The sequence below is a fragment of the Muntiacus reevesi genome, chromosome 3 (assembly GCF_963930625.1).
Source record: "Muntiacus reevesi chromosome 3, mMunRee1.1, whole genome shotgun sequence".
In the NCBI taxonomy this organism is placed as follows: domain Eukaryota; kingdom Metazoa; phylum Chordata; class Mammalia; order Artiodactyla; family Cervidae; genus Muntiacus; species Muntiacus reevesi.
In genome coordinates this window covers 227,281,435-227,301,321 of record NC_089251.1, presented here as the reverse complement: position 1 = coordinate 227,301,321, position 19,887 = coordinate 227,281,435, and the positions used below count along the sequence as shown (strand labels likewise).

General features: G+C 36.5%; 1 protein-coding gene across 2 annotated transcripts in view; it reads left to right on the top strand.

Moving 5' to 3' along the window:
- Positions 1-18,580, top strand: part of STAM2 (signal transducing adaptor molecule 2) — a 45,463-nt gene extending 26,883 nt beyond the window's left edge. Inside the window, exons 8-14 of one of the 2 annotated variants that reach the window (XM_065931546.1) lie at positions 2,757-2,851; positions 4,844-4,923; positions 5,058-5,145; positions 6,954-7,008; positions 11,078-11,231; positions 13,918-14,087; positions 16,126-18,580. In XM_065931546.1, the coding sequence (XP_065787618.1) occupies positions 2,757-2,851; positions 4,844-4,923; positions 5,058-5,145; positions 6,954-7,008; positions 11,078-11,231; positions 13,918-14,087; positions 16,126-16,357 (874 nt within the window). In that variant the 3' untranslated portion in view covers positions 16,358-18,580. Of the gene's footprint in view, positions 1-2,756; positions 2,852-4,840; positions 4,924-5,057; positions 5,146-6,953; positions 7,009-11,077; positions 11,232-13,917; positions 14,088-16,125 lie in introns of both variants that reach the window. The other variant, XM_065931545.1, reaches the window with a different exon arrangement.
- The last annotated feature ends 1,307 nt before the right edge of the window (positions 18,581-19,887 follow it).

Here is a 19,887-nt window from a genome sequence, read left to right as displayed (position 1 = left end):
TGGAGAAAGAAAAGTGGACGGAAGATATGAACAGGCAGTCTACGGAAGAGGCAGTCTGGATGCTCAGAACTGCAGATGGGCACAGCAGTAAGAGATGATTTCTCCTGTGCATTACCAAGTGTTGCTTGGACAGTTGACACATGTGATCGACAGTGACATTCTCACATGCTGCTGAGGGAAAGGAGGTTGGTGAATTGCCACAACCACTTCAGGGAACATTTGACAACATTAGTAAAATGGAAAATGCTTAGGTTTTGTGGCCCAGCAAGCCTATCTCTGTGAACATGCCTAGAGAATTGTTGCATGTGTGCCCTAAAATCTGCAATGATTATTACCCCAGCTTTTATAAGGGTGAAAGAAAAGACTGGAAATGACCTAAGTGTCTGCCTGTATGGGGATGAGTACATCAAATATGCCATATCTGTGTGATGGATCTTTAAAAGGGATTAATAAAATCTGAAAGAATTAACCTATAAAATTTTAAAGATATATATTGATTAACATTTATATTAGGGTGGTGCAAACGTAACTGTGGTTTTGGACCATCAATTTTAAATCATTATAACTAAGCTCGAACATATCGTTGTTAATCAAAATAGGAACCATTTCAATTAACACATTTTTGCCCACGAGAAATAAGTTTACATATGCCTGTGGTATAAAAATCTGTGCTCCAGATCAATCCTAAAGGGTTCTACTTTCAGCATTGTGTCTAGGGTTATAATGCTGGTTACTTGTGCACTTAAAATTTGCTGGGAAGGGAGATCTTACATTGCATTATCACCAAAAATGAATAAATAGAGATGGGTGGAGAAAGTTTTAGGAGGTAGTGGATATATTTATTGTATAAACTGGGGTGATGTTCAGATGCGTACTAATTTGCAAATCCATCAAGTTATACAGTAAATAGGTACAGCTCTTTGTATGTTAAAACCTTAAGAAAGTGGTTTCGAAAAATTAAAAAAAAAAAAAAATCTGTGCTTCGGGATTTGACTCTTGGAAAGCATTTTCTGCCTTCTGCTGGTTTGTGGAATCATTTTCCCTGCAAAAAGTTGTTGAGATGCTGAAAGAAGTAGTCATTTGGTGAGAAGTCAGGTGAATATGGCGGATGAGGCAAAACTTTGTAGCCTAATTTGTTCAACTTTTGAAGCTTTGGTTGTGCAACATGTGGTCAGGCGTTGTCGTGGAGAAGAATTGGGCCCTTTCTGTTGACCAAGGATGGCTGCAGGCATTGCAGTTTTCGGTGCATCTCATTGATTTGCTTAGCATACTTCTCAGATGAATGGTTTCACCAGGATTCAGAAAGCTGTAGTGGATCACAGTGGCAGCAGACTACCAAACAGTGGCTGTGACCTTTCTTGGTGCAAGTGTGGCTTTGGGGAAGTGCTTTGGACCTTCTTACCAGTCCAACCACTGAGCTAGTCGTCACCAGTTGTCTTATAAAATCTACTTTTCTTTGCATGTCACGATCCGATCAAGAAATGGTTTGTTGTTGTGGCATAGAATAAGAGAAGATGACACTTCAAAATGACGATTTATTTGATTTGTGGTTGGCTTATGAGGCACCCACTCATCGAGGTTTTTCACCTTTCCAATTGGCTTCAAATGCCAAATGACCAGAGCACGGTCGACGTCGAGTTCTTTGGCAACTTCTCGTATAGTTGTAAGAGGATCAACTTTGATGGTGGTGTTACCTTCTGATGGCTGGCCACTATGCTCCTCATCTTCAAAGCTCTTGTCTCCTTTGCAGAACTTCTTGAACTACTTGAACCACTGCACTGTCCATTCATTAGCAGTTCCTGGGCCAAATGTGTTATTGATGTTGCGAGTTGTCCCTGCTGCTTTACGACTCATTTTGAACTCAAATAAGAAAACCGCTCCAATTTGCTTTTTGTCTAACATCACTTCTCTAGTCTAAAATAAACATAAAATAAACAAGTAATAAGTCATTAGCAAAAAAATATAAAGCAAGAAATGTGCATTAAAATGGTGTATAACATAACCAAATTTATTTAAGAATACTCCAATATCAAATGGCAAAGTTCAACAATGCAAAACTGCAATTACTTTTGTACCAACTTAATATCTATAGAGTTGACTATAGATATCTGTATATATCTATATCTGTAAATTCTATAGATAAATATAGAGTTTATAGATATAGTAAATGAATAAAAAATACATCTGAAGGAAGGTGACATATCAACTTGGTGGTGGTATGAAGGATGGATGTGAGTTTGGGATTTGGAGGTGTTGATAAAGGAAACTTCAGTGTTCTCTGTAATGTTTTGGGTTTTTTTAAAGCACAGAATCAAATATGACCAGTTGTTGATAGGTTCTGAATTTAAGTATGACAATATAGATGTTTATTTTATTTGTACTTTTTTATATCTCTTATTAAGTTTACTTCCCTGGTGGCTCAGATGGTAAAGAATCTGCCTGCAATGCGGGAGACCCAGGTTCGATCCCTGGGTTGGTAAGATCCCCTGGAGAAGTCATGGCTACCCACTCCAGTACTCTTGTCTGGAGAATTCCATGGACAGAGGAGCCTGAAGGGCTATAGTCCATGGGATCACAAAGAGCCGGACATGACTGAGCAACTAACACACAAGTTTAAGAGGAACTACTTTTAAATATAGTGGAATATGAACTAGTATTTTCAAAGTAGACTAAATTTAATTTTTATCTTAATTACTCTTGACACTAATGAAATGAAATATAGAGTAACAAATGGCATTTTTATACTGTATTTTCAGTGATGCTAATTGGTGGAAAGGAGAAAATCACAGAGGAATAGGACTCTTCCCATCTAATTTTGTAACATGTAATTTAAACATAGAATCGGAGGCAGGTAAGTTAAATCTATGGAAAGGTTAAATCTATTGAAGTTTTTTGTTTAAATTTTATGATTCGGTTTAAAATATAAAGTAGATTGGCATTTAATTCTTGTTTTGAATAATTTATTTATAGGCAATACAGTTTAACCTACTTCTTCCCAAATTAAGGGGTTAACTTATCCCAGGTCAATTCCAAATAAGAGTTATTTCCTTATCATTATATTTTAAATCCTTTGAGAGTTAATGTGCATAGGTACATATAAGGCATAAAGTAAGCTGTGCTTGACCATGTAAATATTTAAATCAGTGTAATTATGGTTTAAGAGGCAATTTGCATATGTCTAGTACAAAAAATGTTTTAGTCATCATTGAAGCACAGTATCAAAGTAGGCAGGTTGGGGGATCCATTGACAAGTGCTGAGTGTGATTACAGGGGTTAGGAGTACTCCTAAATTGTAGATTTTTTCCTTTCATTGATTTGGTCCTGGGAAACTCAGAACAATAACAAAGTAATGTAATCAAGACAGTAGATTCATAGTTCACATCTTCTGAACTTCCCTCAGTTTTGCAGCCACAGACGGTTCCACACAGCTGCTGCCAGCCATGCCAAGAAAGCGTCCATTTGTTAGGCAGGCAGAGAGTTGGGAGGCAGGGTGGTGGTGCTGAGTGTGCAGAACAATTGGTAATAATACTAATGATGGTGAGGGTCAAAAATAAAATTGCTCAGTGGTGTTTAAGCACTCGTTTATCAGGTGTTGTGCAAAGTCCTTTGCTTGCACTATTTCATTTAATCTTCTTAAGTCTGTGAGATAGGTACTTTTGATATCCCATTTTATAGATAAGAAAACTGAGGCTGAGGTTATTTGGCTAGTAGGAGGTAAAGCCAGGATTCTAAAGTCGGCTACTTTGCCATTAGGATGTACTTGTACTGACATAGCCGCTGAACATACTGCTTCTAATCTTTATAGTTCTGGAGAATTTAAATTGAAAGCTCTACAGCATATGTAGCATCATCTTTATATAGATTGAATGATGCATTCAATTAAAATTGAGAGAGATGAATACTGAGTATTCTGCCACTCAATACTTCTTTTTCCTCCAGTCTGACTCTTAAGTAGATATGAACATTGGAGACACTAGGTTTAAAAGCTTGATAGACCATGCTTAGGGAATGCCGTAGAATTCACTATAGGCTGGAGAAATTGATGTTCTATTTTTAAAAGTAAAAAATACCCTGGATTTTCAGTAAATCTTTATGTTATGCTGAGCTCTGCTGCTTAGGGCGTACTTGAAAGTTAACTAAATATTTGAAATAACTGTTTGGACTTAAAACTTCTTTGGTTATATAGTTTTTGATTATAATTTTTAATTCAAATTTACTTTATTAAAATATAGTACATTGTGGCAGTTCTCCAGTGAGCATTTAAATAATTTTATTTATATATATATATTTTAAGTTATTTTTCAACTTTCTCTTTTCTAAAAAAAGTTTGTTTTGTGTTGCTGTATCTATTATCAGGTTGCAATCAGGTCTCTTTTTATTTTTTACATGTAGAAAATAATTTTTTATAACAGGAATGAGTGTAGTTCATAGATTTAACTCTGAGATTAGCTAATTAGATAATACTCTACTCTCATATATATATTTTCACCCTAGCAATAACACTCAGTTTTAGGAAGGTGCCTGTAATGACAGTTCCCATTAATATTGCTTATTTGTTCCACTAGAATGTAAGTTATATCGGGGTAAGGATTCCTATTTGTTTTATTCACTAGTGTATTTTCAATGCCTCGAACAATGCTTAATCATATAGTAAGGACTAAATAGATAGTTGTGCCATGAATCAATGAACATATGTAATAATGTATATTGATTATGAAATGTTGTGATTATTTAGCGTTTCCTTTTTTTTCCTTATGAATACTCACAGGCTATTTGTAAATTAGTGACTAAACTACTAGAGTAAATACTGAGGAACTTAAAGTTTACTTTGTTTCCATAGCAGCTGTCGACAAATTGAATATAGTTGATGAGGAGGAGGAGGAAATTAAGAAATCAGAGCCTGAGCCTGTTTATATAGATGAGGTAAAGTCATTCTTTTGTTTAATGGTTAAACTGTCAAGACTTTTAAAATGTGTTATTCTTGAGAAAGCTTGAAAATAAATTTTTATAATCATTGAAATTAAAACTCTTTGTAAAGTGTCTTGTTACTTTTTTAGGATAAGATGGATAGAGCCCTGCAGGTACTGCAGAGTATAGACCCAACAGATTCAAAACCAGACTCCCAAGACCTCTTGGACTTAGAAGGTACTAAGTGAATATTAGGGATTACCTTAATGTCATTTAATGTTTTAGCGATTTATAGTCTTAAATTTTTTCTGCCTCAGGTTGCTTCCAGAGATTAGAAATCTTTGGTGGGAAGTAGACTAATGTAGTAAAATAGTAAACATATGACTTAGAAGATGTTGTTACAACCTGCCTATCCTGTTCGTTGGGGAAGTCTTTACTTTTCTGTAAGCCCACTCATGAAATTTGCAGTTCAAAAAAGGACAGAATTAGAAAAAGCATCATGAAGTAACTGAGTCAAAATGTTAGAAATTCTTATTCTTCTTCTAATTTTCTTGTATTGAATTTGAAAGGTCAAAATTATATATGATCTATGTTTACTTTGTAATGTAGGGGTATTCGATGCATGCTGATGTGTCTTTTTACTCTCTAAGAAATTTGAAGCAATTAAAATAGATGTTTTTGTGCCTTTTTAAAAAATCCATTGGGAGAAAAATCTCTGGGATAAATGTGTCATCAGTTCAGTTCAGTCACTCAGTTGTGTCTGACTCTTTGCGACCCCATGAACTGCAGCACACCAGGCTTCCCTGTCAATCACCAGCTCCTGGAGCTTACTCAAGACTCATGTCCATCAAGTCGGTGATGTCATCTAACCATCTCATCTTCTGTCATCCCCTACTTCCACTCTCAATCTTTCCCAGCATCAGGGTCTTTCAAATGAGTCAGTTCTCATCAGGTGGCCAAAATATTGGCGTTTCAGCTTCAACATCAATCCTTCCAATGAATATCCAGGACTGATTTCCTTTTGGATGGACTGGTTGGATCTCCTTGCAGTCCAAGGGACTCTCAAGAGTCTTCTCCAACACCACACTTCAAAAGCATCAGTTCTTTGGTGCTCAGCTTTCTTTATAGTCCAACTCTCACATCCATACATGACTACTGGAAAAACCACAGCTTTGACAAGACGAAGTTTTGTTGGCAAAGTAATGTCTCTGCTTTTTAATATGCTATCTAGGTTGGTCATAGCTTTTCTTCCAAGGAGCAAGCATCTTTTAATTTCATGGCTACAGTCACCATCTGCAGTGATTTTGGAGCCCCCCAAAATAGTCTTTCACTGTTTCCATTGTTTCATCATCTATTTGCCATGAAGTGATTGGACTGGATGCCATGATCTTAGTTTTCTGAATGTTGAGTCTTATGCCAACTTTTTCACTCTCCTCTTTCATTTTCATCAAGAGGCTTTTTAGTTCTTCCTTGCTTTCTGCCATGAGGGTGGTATCATCTGCATATCTGAGGTTACTGATATTTCTCCCAGCAGTCTTGTATAAATGTTATTAAATTTTTTATAGAAGAAAGTCTGGTTATGAATATAGAATATTGTGCTACTGTATCAATGTTTACATTTGGAGATATACAAACTGTCTTATTTTTAAATGGTTTAAATAAAAGAAAAATTTTCATATCTAATCTGTATGTAATTATGTTATTTTATATATGGTGACAGGTTCATTTTATTGTAGTTAATAATAGTTTTCTAAGTATTTTTAAGGTTTTTGAGATAACTCCAGATTTCAGTCTATAAAGTAGTACTTCGAAAGAACATGGTGGGATTTCTGTTCTGATTTTTACTTTGCCTTGGTCACATGATATTAATATTGGTGCTGAATAGGATTACTGTTTGGTCTATTACAGTCCTTTCTCTAGCATAACTTAATTCTCTTTATATTTTACATGGTGTTACATATTGGTGCTCTGTTGTTAAAAATTGTTGAAATTGACTTAAACTGGTTTTTTAGTTTCAAGATTTTTAATTATTTTTGCATTTACAGATATCTGCCAACAGATGGGTCCAATGATAGATGAAAAACTTGAAGAGATTGATAGGTGAGATTCTTCATGCAGGAAATGACAAGTGTAGTTTTCTTACGTTGACTTGTTTTAGCAGAACTTTAAGCTGAGAAGTTTTTGTGGAACTGTTCAATCTTTTGAAATTGTTTCTGTTTCTAAAAACCCTTACAGACTAATAGAATGGTACTTCTGATTTCGATAATAGCTTTTTTCATGGCAGTGTATTATATGTAGAATGATGAACTCCTATCTTCATTTTTGTACTTGGGCTGGAGTTGAGGGTTAATGAATAATAAAGAGTAAATTTGAATAGAATACAAAATGAGAACAGGAATCATAGGCAAGTACTGTTTTATTATATAATGAAAAGTAGTATTTGTAAAACTTTCCAATGAAATTTCTTTTTTTACTCTAAATCCGATTTACACACCTTCTCTTATATTTCTTCCTGGTATTTCTGTATTTCTGTTTTCCTTTTAATTTCATTATCCCATCGAGTCTTACTCTTCCTTAGAGATAGCAGCACTGAAGGTCAAACTGTCAAGGTTTTGAGCTTTTAACTTAGTTTTGCCCCTTCTCTTACTCCTCAGAGCTTTATATCTTAAGTCAGAGGGGGCAGGCATGGTGAATGGCAGACAAGTAAGAAGGCTGTAGTGTCCCACCATCCTCCCCTTCTAGTATCTGTTTACTGAACTTGGGTATAAAACAGCATAGGAAGAATAGGAACTATTTTACTTCTTATCTGCCTTTACCAGAGAAAAGTAGTAGCAAGGTTTTTTCTAGTCACTGAAGATTATAAACTTTGTTCCCTAGGACTTTTTTTTTTTTTTTTTTAATAAATTTGTTGTATTTTCTATAGAAATGAAAAATAAATCCCTGTCTCAGTAAATGAAATGATGGTGTCAATTTCATCATATTTTTTGGTCTTATTTTGGAGAAAGCATGGAATATCTACTGATAATCTGTTATTTTGGTTTCAATGCAGGTATATTAATGGGTAGTGAATAATCAAATGGAAAAGATTAAAAAGAGGGCTTCCCTGGTCGCTCAGTGTTAAAGAATCTGCTTATTAACGCACGAGACACAGTTCGATTCCAGGTCTGGGAAGATCCCATGTGCCACAGCTACGGAGCCTGTGCTCTGGAGCCGGGGATTATGCTGCCGCTCCTGAAGCCTGAACCCTCTCGAGCCTGTGCTCAGAAACACGAGAAGCCGCCGTAATGAGAAGCCCGTGCACCACCGCTAGCCCCCATTCACCACAACTAGATAAAAGCCTGTCCACACAGTAGCGAAGACCCAGCGCAGCCAAATAAATACATACATAAAATTACTTTCTAAAAAGATTAAAAAGAAAATAGTATTATCTTAGGTGTGGCTAGGGCTGCAATTATTATAAACCTTTCTAAAGACTAAAAATAGTCCATATCTTTTAACTCAGCAATTTCAGGCCAATACTAAATACATAGGGATATATGCAGATTTAGCTCTTTGGGTGTTCTTCACAGTGTTATTTATAATAACAAACTTGAAAGTAACTAAAATGTCTTTCAATGTGAGATTTGTTTTATAAAAATTAAACATCCACACATTCTACAGTAAAAAGCATTATCATTGATAACCATCTATTGACATGTAGTGAAAAAAGCCAAAGAGATGACAGTATAATTTTATTTTTGTCAGTAAAGAATATCTTCAGAGGAAAACAAATAATCACTCTAGTTTTTTCATTGTTTTCCTCTGAAGATATTCTTTACTTAAGATATGAGTTACTTTTTTGAGTGAAAGCTCACCTGTTAACCAGTTCTTTCTTTAATTTCAGTCTCTGAATAGGCCAGCTGGCATTTTCTGCTCCATGCCCACTGATTGCAGATGCAGTTCCTGTTTTGGAAAATGCTTGCTGTTCTTCAACAAACTTTTATTGACTATTTACCCTTACTGAGCATTCAGAGATGAATAAAATATTGTTTCCTCCCTTGAATGGATCACCATTAGTTTGTTTTCCTAAGAAGAAAAATAACTTTACTGTCAGAATATTAAATTTTAGCTTTCATTTCTGTCATTGTACAGAATGAAATTTTGTAGCATTTATCATACTAGGAAATTATATTGGATAAACATGTAAATTGACTTCAAAAAAAGGTGTAGATAGAGTTATTGAAGAAAGATCCATAGCCTGAGCTTAACTGTTTCAGGCTGTTCTAACGTTCTTTGCTACTGCCTTCCAAAAACCATTTTTTACCACCTCTGTCAAAGTGCCTTTTCTACCACCTTTTTACTCTTCCCTTGTGTACCCTTCTTGTTTCTTTCAGTTGCCTTAATTTACACTGTCCCACTGACCTGACTTGGTCTTCCTTTTTTGCTTGACCTTTCCATCCTTCCTGGGGTACCAGCTTAAGTCCCGGCTTCTCCATAAAACCCTGTGAATCACATTAATCCCCTCCTCTAAACTCTTCGGTCCCCTACCTATTTCACTGAATTTTGCATTCGGTTATGTGCTATCTTTTTTTTTTTTTTTGGTTATGTTCTATCTTATATATTTGCTATTTTTCAGGCCTTGTCTTCCTAACAGACTGCAGTCTTTCTGAAGGAGAGAATGATACTTTTGCCTAATTTCTCTGTCCCAGGATAGTGTCGGGCACAGTTTAGTAAAAATTTGTTACTGCTTTGGGATTGTGTCTCAAATCCTCGAAGGTGATCTCAAGTGTGCATTCAGCCTGCCCTTCAGTGTTCTGGTGTTTCATTAGTATAATACTGGGTTATATGGACTCTGGTTCTTAGAGCCTATGGTTCTTAGTGACACATCTGTTAGCATGGACGATCATTTCTGAAACTTCCTGTGCAATTTACAACCAATATTTCTGAAAGTAGAGTTCAACCTCCTTGATACAGTCACACATGCAAGAGAGCAAACAGCACTTTTTATTTCAGACATAACAGTCTCTGATGGAGGAAAGGTGACAAGTCCTGGTAGGACTCAGTCCAGGTCATATATTGGATAGCCCTGTGTCTGGCTGCTTGCTTTGCTTCTTGTCTCTTGAGTCTCTCTGTGTATATATTTTAAAAGCTACATTAACAAACAGATTTGTGGGTGCTTTGGCCCAGATTAAGTGGCCATTTAACTTCTAAGAACTTGTCAGCTGTGAAGGGAGTGCCCCAGAATGAGAGCAAAACTGTACCAGGTTGGGAAAAAAAAACTGTACCAGGCTGAAAGGACTGACTTTGCAATTCCCTGGCAGTTTTGAAGATGCAAACTTGAAAATATTCTTATTTGGACCTATATTCACTCACTTTCAAAAGAAATCAGTGAACAAGCTGTAGAGACTACTTTATGTATACATTTTTTTCATTTGCATTTTTAAGGATAATTATTAAATTTTTTTTAGTTGAGCCTTTCATGAGTATAAACAAATAAAAATTGTGTTATTCTGTTTGTGAATGTGCTTATATCTCAGTCATATTGTATCTCACACCTGGCTCTGGTCCTTGCCTGAGTACTTTCTTCTTCTAAGATTTTTAATTAAGACTTGGACTCTTCCTAAATTCAAAAATTACTCTTGTTTGTAATTGAATTTTTAACAGAAACCTGTAACATAAGAAAAAAAGTGCTTCTAGCACCAAAATTATGAACTGGTTGCATTTTACAAGTTGTGGAAAGGAATTCCCCTAAGTTATATCAGCCTAGTCATTACATGAAGTAAATAACTCCTCCTCCTGTTTTCCCTGTTTGAATATTCTTTCAGTGTAGAATCTTTTAAAATATGAATAGAAAATGTAAATTTTAAAAATTAATTTATGTTGCTAAGTGAAAAGTGAAGTCCCTCAGTCGTGTCCGACTCTTTGCAACTCCATGGACTGTCACCTCCCAGGCTCCTCAGGTGACCGTCGGTGGAGTTTTTCAGGCAAGAGTACTGGAGTGGATCGCCATTTTCTTCTCCAGGGGATCTTCCTAACCCAGGGATCGAACCCAGGTCTCCCGCATTGCAGGCAGACGCTTTACCATCTGAGCCACAGGGAAACCCTTTTCATTAGTCTAGCATGTTGCTAAAAATATGCTTAAATGCTTAAAAACTTTGAAAAGTATTAAAGGGCTTTTCTTCTATATCAGGAAGCATTCAGAATTGTCTGAATTGAATGTAAAAGTCTTAGAAGCTCTGGAACTTTATAATAAGTTGATGAATGAAGCACCAGTATATTCAGTCTATTCAAAGATCCACCATCCAGCACATTACCCATCTTCATCAGTTGGAGTTCCAATTCAGGTGAGCATATCATTTGAGAACATTTTTCAAAATGTAAAAAAAGTTTTAAATTAAAAAAAGCATAGTATTAAAATTTCTGTAGTCCATGAATAACATTATAAAATCCATCTCCGTCAGAAAATTGTTGGATAAACAGTTAAGTGTTCACCAGGACAATTAGACACTCATATTTCACAAATACATTTTAGTTCATTTATAACACAATGAAGAGACCATTAAATATATGAGGGGAGTTCTATTCTTCATAAGCTTTTGTTAAGTATAAATCCCTTGGTTTAGGACAGAGCCTGGCATGTCAGGAGTCCTCCAGATGAGGTACTGATGCTGTTCCTGTTGCCCAGCAAGCAAAATCTAACATTTATTATAAATTTCTGTTGAGATTTCTTTAACTTCTATGATAATTAAAAAGGCTTAGGGAACTTATTTTGTTCTCAGATCATGCTTTATATTTTCTCAGATGTATGGCTTATACTGTTAAAAATCCACACATGATGAGGATATGATGCAGGCCTATACATAGAGGTTCCTTGAGCCTTTCATGAACATCTTTTCCAGGGATTTTTACACCTTTTCTGCACTTCCCAGCTGAAGTGAATATTTACATTTGTCAGTATCTGGTATTCTGAAGCCTTTTTCAAATTTCAGTCAGTTAGCAGTTGAATTCAGAATGAGCTTGGATGAACAAATTTCATGTTAATGTATGAAAACTGGTATGTAAAGGACTGTGTGAAGGAGACACCAAGGAGAAACAGAATGTGGATGCATAATCTAGGTGACTTGACACAACATAATTGTTAAGTAAAAAAAGAATAGTTACTATGGTAACTGTCACATCAGACAAGATGCATTTATCAAATATGCTGTTCCCCGAACTTCTGAAAATGATGAGAGTCATTACATGTGAGGGTAGAAAGGACTTCTGGGTGCAAAAGACAACTGGAGTTTATTCAGTATTGCTTCTGTTTATCTGCTGCTGCGGTGAACATGAAACAAAATAGAAATGTCTGTGCCATTGTGTTACAGGACTAGATATTGTATTTACTTCTTTGTGTGTCTAAAAAAGGTTATTTGTCCTTCCTGTGTCAGATTTTTATGTTTAGTTGCATATTGTTTACAATCCGTGTTTTGCTAAGCAGAACTTAATCCTTTAAAAAGTTAGCATTCTGTCTAGTTTGATTCTTCATAGAATATTATCTATATCATTCACACATAATAGCATTTGAAATATTAAAGTTCTTATTCTAATTTGAAAAAAGAAGTTCATACTAGAAAAAGTTAGAGTAACACACCGTTAACTGCATCTGTGAAGGCCATTCAGGAATCCTAACATGCAGAAAAGGTCCACTCCCACCGTCTTAGCCTGTTGTCAGTGGGCTGTGTGTGTCTGCTAAGGAGGTAGTATGATTTCTTTTTCCTTTTTAAATTTTTGGCTGCACTGCACAGCTTAGTTCCCCAACCAAGGATCAGATCCATGCCTTCGGCAATCAACGTATGGAGTCCTAACCACTGGAAAGAAAGTGAAAGTCTCTCAGTCACATCCAACTCTTTACAACCCCATGGACCATGGAATTCTCCAGGCCAGAATACTGGAGTGGGTAGCTTTTCCCTTCTCCAGGGGATCTTCCCAACCCAGAGATCGCACCCAGGTCTCCCGCATTGCAGGTGGATTGTTTACCAGCTGAGCCACCAGGGAAGCCCAAGAATACTGGAGTGGGTAGCCTATCCCTTCTCCAGCAGATCTTCCTGACCCAGGAATTGAACTGGGGTCTCCTGCATTGCAGGCGGATTCTTTAGTAACTGGGCTCTCAGGGAAGCCCCCTAACCATTGGACTGCCAGGGAATTCCGATGATTATAGTTGTCAATGTAGTAGTTTATTTGGCATTTTTAGAATTCTGAATTTTCATGTTATTGGTCTTTGCTTTAAAAATAGCTTAGTTTAAAACTGGAGTGATGATAGTTACTATATGATATTTGTTAAACATGCAATTGCTTTGAATGTTGTATTTTGTAAGCAGGTTGTAGATCCTGTCCTGAAAGAAATGTTACCCTGGAAATTAAGTAGGGCACACATACATATAAATATCCAAAGAGACTTAGACCATGTTGCTAGTTCTTGAGGGCATATCTCCTTTACCCAGAATTCTTCTCTCCTTTTGTCCTATCTGTCCTGCAGGAAGGATGAAGGAGGCATTGCCAGGGAGGGCCTGCACCCTGCCTTGATACCACTTATCCTTCAATTTATTCTTTTAAGTTTCATTCTTAAGAAGTTGAGTAAGGCACCCTGAGATGGGGGTGAAGAAGGTCATCTTTCTCATGGTGACTTGAAGTGATACTGTGCTGACTTCAAGGGAGTATATAGTCTTCCTTGTGGTTCGACAGCAAGGCATGTTACCTAGTAACAGACAGCCTAGATGAATTCCAACCTGCTGCTTAAAAATACACCACCTCCCTTCCTTTCACCATGCTGCAAAATAAAAGAATGAGCAAGTAAATCATAAACTTCCATGGATTTGGCACTATGATGTGGAAGCGCTCCATGTTTTATACCAGGGTGGACAGATGAAATCAGATTGCTCTCCAAAGAACTATTACATTTTATTTCATTTAAGTCTTTTAAAGTTTTAATGTATTGCTAGGCAGTTGTTTGGGAAATCAGTGAGTCAACCTTTTCTCCTTGGTTAACAGACATACCCAGTTCAACCACATGGTGGAAACTATATTGGTCAAAGTATTCAGCACGTCACTGTTGCCCAGAGCTACAGCCTAGGACCAGATCAGATTGGTCCACTGAGATCTCTGCCTCCAACTGTGAATTCCTCAGTGACAACACAGCCTGCTCAAACTCCGTACTTAAGGTAAGTTTTTGGGAGCTATGTTAATTTTGTAATTATATACATTAAGTTTTCACAGACGTTCAGAATGAGAGTAATTAGACCCTTTTCTTTATAATAATAGTACCTTCTTTTGCTGTTGAGATGAAGTTATAGAAGTGCTCATTCAAGATCCCATGAGATAGGAATGGTGCTATCTTAGCTTTGCTACCCATACTAAGATGGAGCCCAGACCTGGATTATAGTCTGGGTCCCTGGGAAAAAATACAGCTAACTTCCCTTATAGAAGCCAAGCCACTGATATACTTAGCATGGTGCTTTAATTAGTAGTCTTGGTGAAGACGAAAGTGGCAACCCACTCCAGTATTCTTACCTGGGCAATCCCATGGACAGAGGAGCCTGGCGGGCTACAGTCTGTGGGTCGCAAAAGAGTAGACATGACTGGGTGGCTGAACAACAACAACAAAGTAGTCTCAGACATATTTTAGGAGTGTGTATTCCTCAAAAGCAAAAACCTTTGCTGCTTTGACTCTTAGAGGAAGTATGTTTCAGCTGTGGAATTTGTCGTCTGATTTTTTTAGATTCTTCACTTCTATCCTGAAAACCATGTCTGAATCTTGCCTTCTGTTAACTTTGCTTAACACCACAAAATGTCTCTTTAGTTCAGTCATGTGTAACGATCTCGAAAGTCTCTTCCCACTCTTAAATTCCATGAGTATAAATGTTAGATATTATCTGGTAATTAAATAAATCTGTTCATATTGGTATTTAACTCAGTTAAAATGTAAAAATTTTGTTATCCTGGGTGACATTAGGAATTAGAGAAAAACTATAGAGGAGTATAGACATGGATCCTCCTGTATTGAAGCAGTATATTTGGTACAATTAAAAATTATAGCTACTGGGGAAGGCCCTTTCAAAAGTTACACTATGTTGGGACTTCACTGTGGTCCAGTGGTTAAGAATCTGCCTTCCAATGCAGTTGACATGAGTTCGATCCCTGGTTGGGGAGCTAAGATCCCCAACAATGCTGTGGGGCAGCTTAGCCCGTGTGCCACAACTAAGGGTTGATGCAGCCAAAAAAGTAAATAAAAAATAAAAGCTGCTACTGTTGCTGCTAAGTCACTTCAGTCATGTCCGACTCTGTGTGACCCCACAGACGGCAGCCCACCAGGCTCCCCCGTCCCTGGGATTCTCCAGGCAAGAACACTAGAGTGGGTTGCCATTTCCTTCTCCAATGCATGAAAGTGAAAAGTGAAAGTGAAGTCGCTCAGTCTTGTCTGACTCTTCGCGACCCCATGGACTGCAGCCCACCAGGCTCCTCCGTCCATGGGAGTTTCCAGGCAAGAGTACTGGAGTGGGGTGCCATTGCCTTCTCCGAAATAAAAGCTACACTATAGTAATTATACGAACAAATAGATGTCCCCCAGTTTGGTGTAATTTTCAACTTAGTAGGGATTTGGGATTTTTTTGTTTTGTTTCTGCATAGTGTTAATACAGCCTGTTGAGGGTAGATTCAGGTCCTGTGTGGATTACACATTCTCCCTGCTTATATTATTTTTATGTAGGGATTCAGGTTAAGCTGCCAGGGGCAGCTTGGAAAGGGCGCTACCAGAGGAAAGTGTAAAGAGTGGGTAAAGAAACATGGTCTCTGCTGTGCTGACTGAGAGAAAGGGGACAGGAGAAAACAGGCTGAGGGTGTCCTTGAGCTGGGGTCCTGTTCCCACCACACCTGATCCGGGATACCAGGGGCAGAAACAATCTGCATCTCCTCAGGAGATTTACAGATGTTCTCCATGAGAGATTTTGGGGAAAACAAAATTAGATAGGCCTTATAATCCTATATTTTATTTCACTTGGACTACTTCCTTTTTCTCAAATATGAAAATTACACTAACAGTGTTGGATAGCTGGAGTGGTTAAATTATAATCAGAATAGTAGAGCTATATAAACTTAGAAATATGGAAAAGACATTTTTATTTTGTCACAGTGATTGATCTCTGACCGTAACCCAGACAACGCAAAGTAAATACGGTTTTCTTTTTAAAATTTTGTCTGCAGCACTGGACAAGACACTGTTTCCAACCCTACTTACATGAACCAGAACTCTAACCTTCAGTCAGCTCCTGGTGCAGCGACTTACACGCAGCAGATGGGGATGCCCGTGGATCTGTCGTCTTACCAGAACACTACTTCCAACTTGCCGCAGTTGGCAGGCTTTCCCGTGGCAGTTCCAGCTCATGCAGTTGCACAGCCGCAAACAAATTACCATCAACAGCAGCCTCTCCTTTAAAATCAAACCAAGCATTCTCTCGAAAGCCTTCATAAGTGTACTACTCAACCCTTGTGATTATAATCTGAAAATATTAAAAGAAGGAAACAAAATTTTCTCAACTGAAAAGACCCATGAATAAATAAAGCACAAAAACCTGTCTTACTCTTATTATGCCATAAAAAGTTCTTTTCCAGTTCCAGCTTGTTTGAAGTCAGCCTTCTGATCACAGGCAGCTTCAAGTTGCTTCCAGTTAGTTTTTTCTTACTTTCAAATCTCTCTACACCAATCTGGACAAATAAGTAGCCTTATGACACTAAACAGCAAGAGAGAGGAGGGTAGGAGTGTATAAGGAACGCACCCTTTACCCCTAAATTGTCATGGTAATTGGGGAAGCACTGAAACCTTCAAGTACTTTTTGTCTGCCTTTTTTTTTTCTCTTCTTTTTCAGTTTCCCACACACCATTGTTTAAAAAGACGAACATGTTTTTGTGCAGGCATTTAGCTTCCCTGCATATTTCCTTTGTTTCCTTAAATTGCAGTTGTGTTTGCAGTACTGTCAGTTTTGCTCTCAGTGATGTGTTGAGTAATAATTAGCATAGAATTGTCTACAGAAGCAACAGCACTTTGGGAGAAACAGAAATGTTTTGTTATTATTAGTGAAGACCATGTAAATGCAGATGTGTGTTAAAGTATTCAGCCAGTTCTCCAGTCATGCCAACACTGGGTTGAGGAATGCCCCATGAAACACTTCCATTCCCTGGGGAAAAAATAAAAAACATTTTTTCCTACAAGGGTCCTTAGCATTTAGAATTGCCACTTAAAAACCTTTCAAGTGGTTTTGGCCATCACCTAATGAAGATATAAGGTCCGTTTGGGTTTTTTTTTTGGTTGGTTGGTTGGTTTTGTTTTTCTGCAGCATGGTGTGCAGAGACGCTGCATTTCCATTTTACAGACTAAATTTGAGCTATGAGACATTCCTCATAACATGATGCAATGTATACCATGCATGAATGATGTGTGTTTTTACTGATGTGTTGTTTTTTTTAAAAGGTGATTTGAGTACCAATGGTATGCCAGACTGTTGACAATTTTGGCCATTGCTTTCAGAAGCAATCTTGAGCTTGTGCATTTATAGGGCAGTGCATTTATAGGGAAGCCATCAAGACAGTTTTCCTGAAGCCTATGTTCTAGGTGAGTTTGAAGTGCTAATATATTCCACGTACTTTGGGAGTTAGGTAGTAAACCAATAGGGATTATTTTCTTTCCTAAGAATTTGCACCACTATTGCATCATCTGCCAACTTTTTAGAGAGTACAGAATGTGAATACATTATGCTTACAGATCCATGGTATTTTGACTGGGAGAAACAATGGATGTAAAGTTGAGTTTTTAAAAATTTAACTCGCAGGAATTCCCTGGCTCACTGGGGTCCATATTCAAACTAAGATCCTGCAAGCTGCAAAAATAAATAAATAAACTTGCATGGAAGCAAGATTTCTATATTGTTTTTTAAAGAAAGCCCTTAATCTTTCTACTAAGAATCCATTTGAAGATAGTGCTCTGGAAATATTTGTCATTTCTGTATTTATAGAAATTCCATTATAAATATGTTCCTTTTTCAAAGAAACTATATCCTGGGAAAAAAGTCTTCTATATACTACTTGGTCTACATTTAAAGGGAAAAACAAGCAATATTGGAAAAACCCAATTTCTGTCATTGTCTTATTTCAGATTTAAGTAACTGGAAAGAAAGTTTTAACCTTTCATGTCTGTCCTGTTTTTTATCCAGTATTTTCCTTCCATGTGAATTCAGTTATATACTTGTAAGAAATTCTAAAATAGCACCTTACTTTTTTGAAAATGGATCTTCTATAAAGAAAACAAAACAGAAAAAACATTTACAAAACTACTCTTGATAATAATTAGCATTTGCATAATATATGAAAAATCTTACATTTTCCCCCAAACAGTATTTAATAAAGTTATTTTAATGTTTGTGTAAATAATTTATGTACAATTGTGATCCGAGTTGTAAAAGCTTGATTCTGTGTAAGTCTTTGAGTTACAATAAATACTGCACACCCACTAATTTGGGTTCTGCCATTTTTAAGTTCAACTAATGTAGTTTTGGAATGATATAACATGAAACGTGTATATAGTGTATATTGGCATTTATCTGTGAAATTTTATATATCCGGAAGTTTCTTCTCCCTTTTAAATTAAAAATAATTTTATTTTTGCCATACTGTAGCGAATTTTGTGTTACAGGTTGTTGATAGTATAAAAATGTTATTAACTCAGTATACTGAGATGATATTTTTGGTGTTAATAAGAAAAACAGGGTTATTTTTCTTTCTTTTTCATGATCTTACGGATGTATTTAAGACCTGTTTATAATTCAATTTTTTCTGCCAAAGGAATTATCTAACATCAGATTTCTACATTAGGTTCATACTTACTATTTTATATAAAAAATAAAAATAACTTCTACTTTTTCATATGAAAATCTTGGTACATTAGAAAGAATTCCTGACAATTTATAATACAATTTTCACTAATGTAGGAAAAAATCTGCCCTAGATCTTAAACTATATGAAGTGAGATATGTTCTTACACTTTGAAAAATATATGGTCTACCAACATTGTCTTGTAATTTGGTAACTTGTTTATAAAATTACCTGAACATTAAATAATTATAATACTTATCAATTAAGAATTGATACCTAACTGCATAACAGATATCATTGTATATTTTGAAGACAGTTATAAAGTATCACCATCCAGATTTTTTAAAAATTGATTTTAGATGTTAAAAATTATTGTTTAGGAATTTTAAAAGAAAGTTCTTCTTAGTAAAAATTGTGCCAAGGCCCCTGACTTCTGGGAGAGGAGTTATTGTCATTTTGGTGAGAAAGCTGAAGTTATTTTTATAAATAATAAATTATAAATACTATAGCACCAATCTGTCATGCTTTGTTTCTGTCAAAAGGCATTTTTCTTATTTACGTACTCAGTTCTAGGGATTTGATTTAGTTTCTTTTGAAGATTAAAGATTTTTTAAATAAAGTTCTCCACAGAAGATTGGTTCTAATCTTACCAAGCCAAATTTAAATTTGCATTTTGAAAAAGCCTTACTGTGTCAAAAAGAGAAATTAGGTTGCTTACATTGAGTAGTGGGATGAATGAAAGTAAAGTGAAGTCGCTCAGTCATGTCTTTGTGATCCCGTGGATTGTAGCCTACCAGGCTCCTCCGTCCATGGGATTTTCCAGACAAAAATACTGGAGTTGCCATTTCTTTCTCCAAGGGATCTTCCCAACCCAGGACTCCCACACTGTAGGCAGACGCTTTACCGTCTGAGCCACCAGGTTAGTTCACATGTAACTACGTCGGTAAAGTTATCTGCCCGCAATGCGGGAGACCTGGGTTCAGCTTCTGGGTCAGGAAGTTCCCCTTGGGATGAATAGTGTCCTCCCAAAATTCATGCTCCCCTAGGATGTCAGAATGTGAACTCATCTGGAGAAAGAAATTGCAGATGTAATTAGTTAAG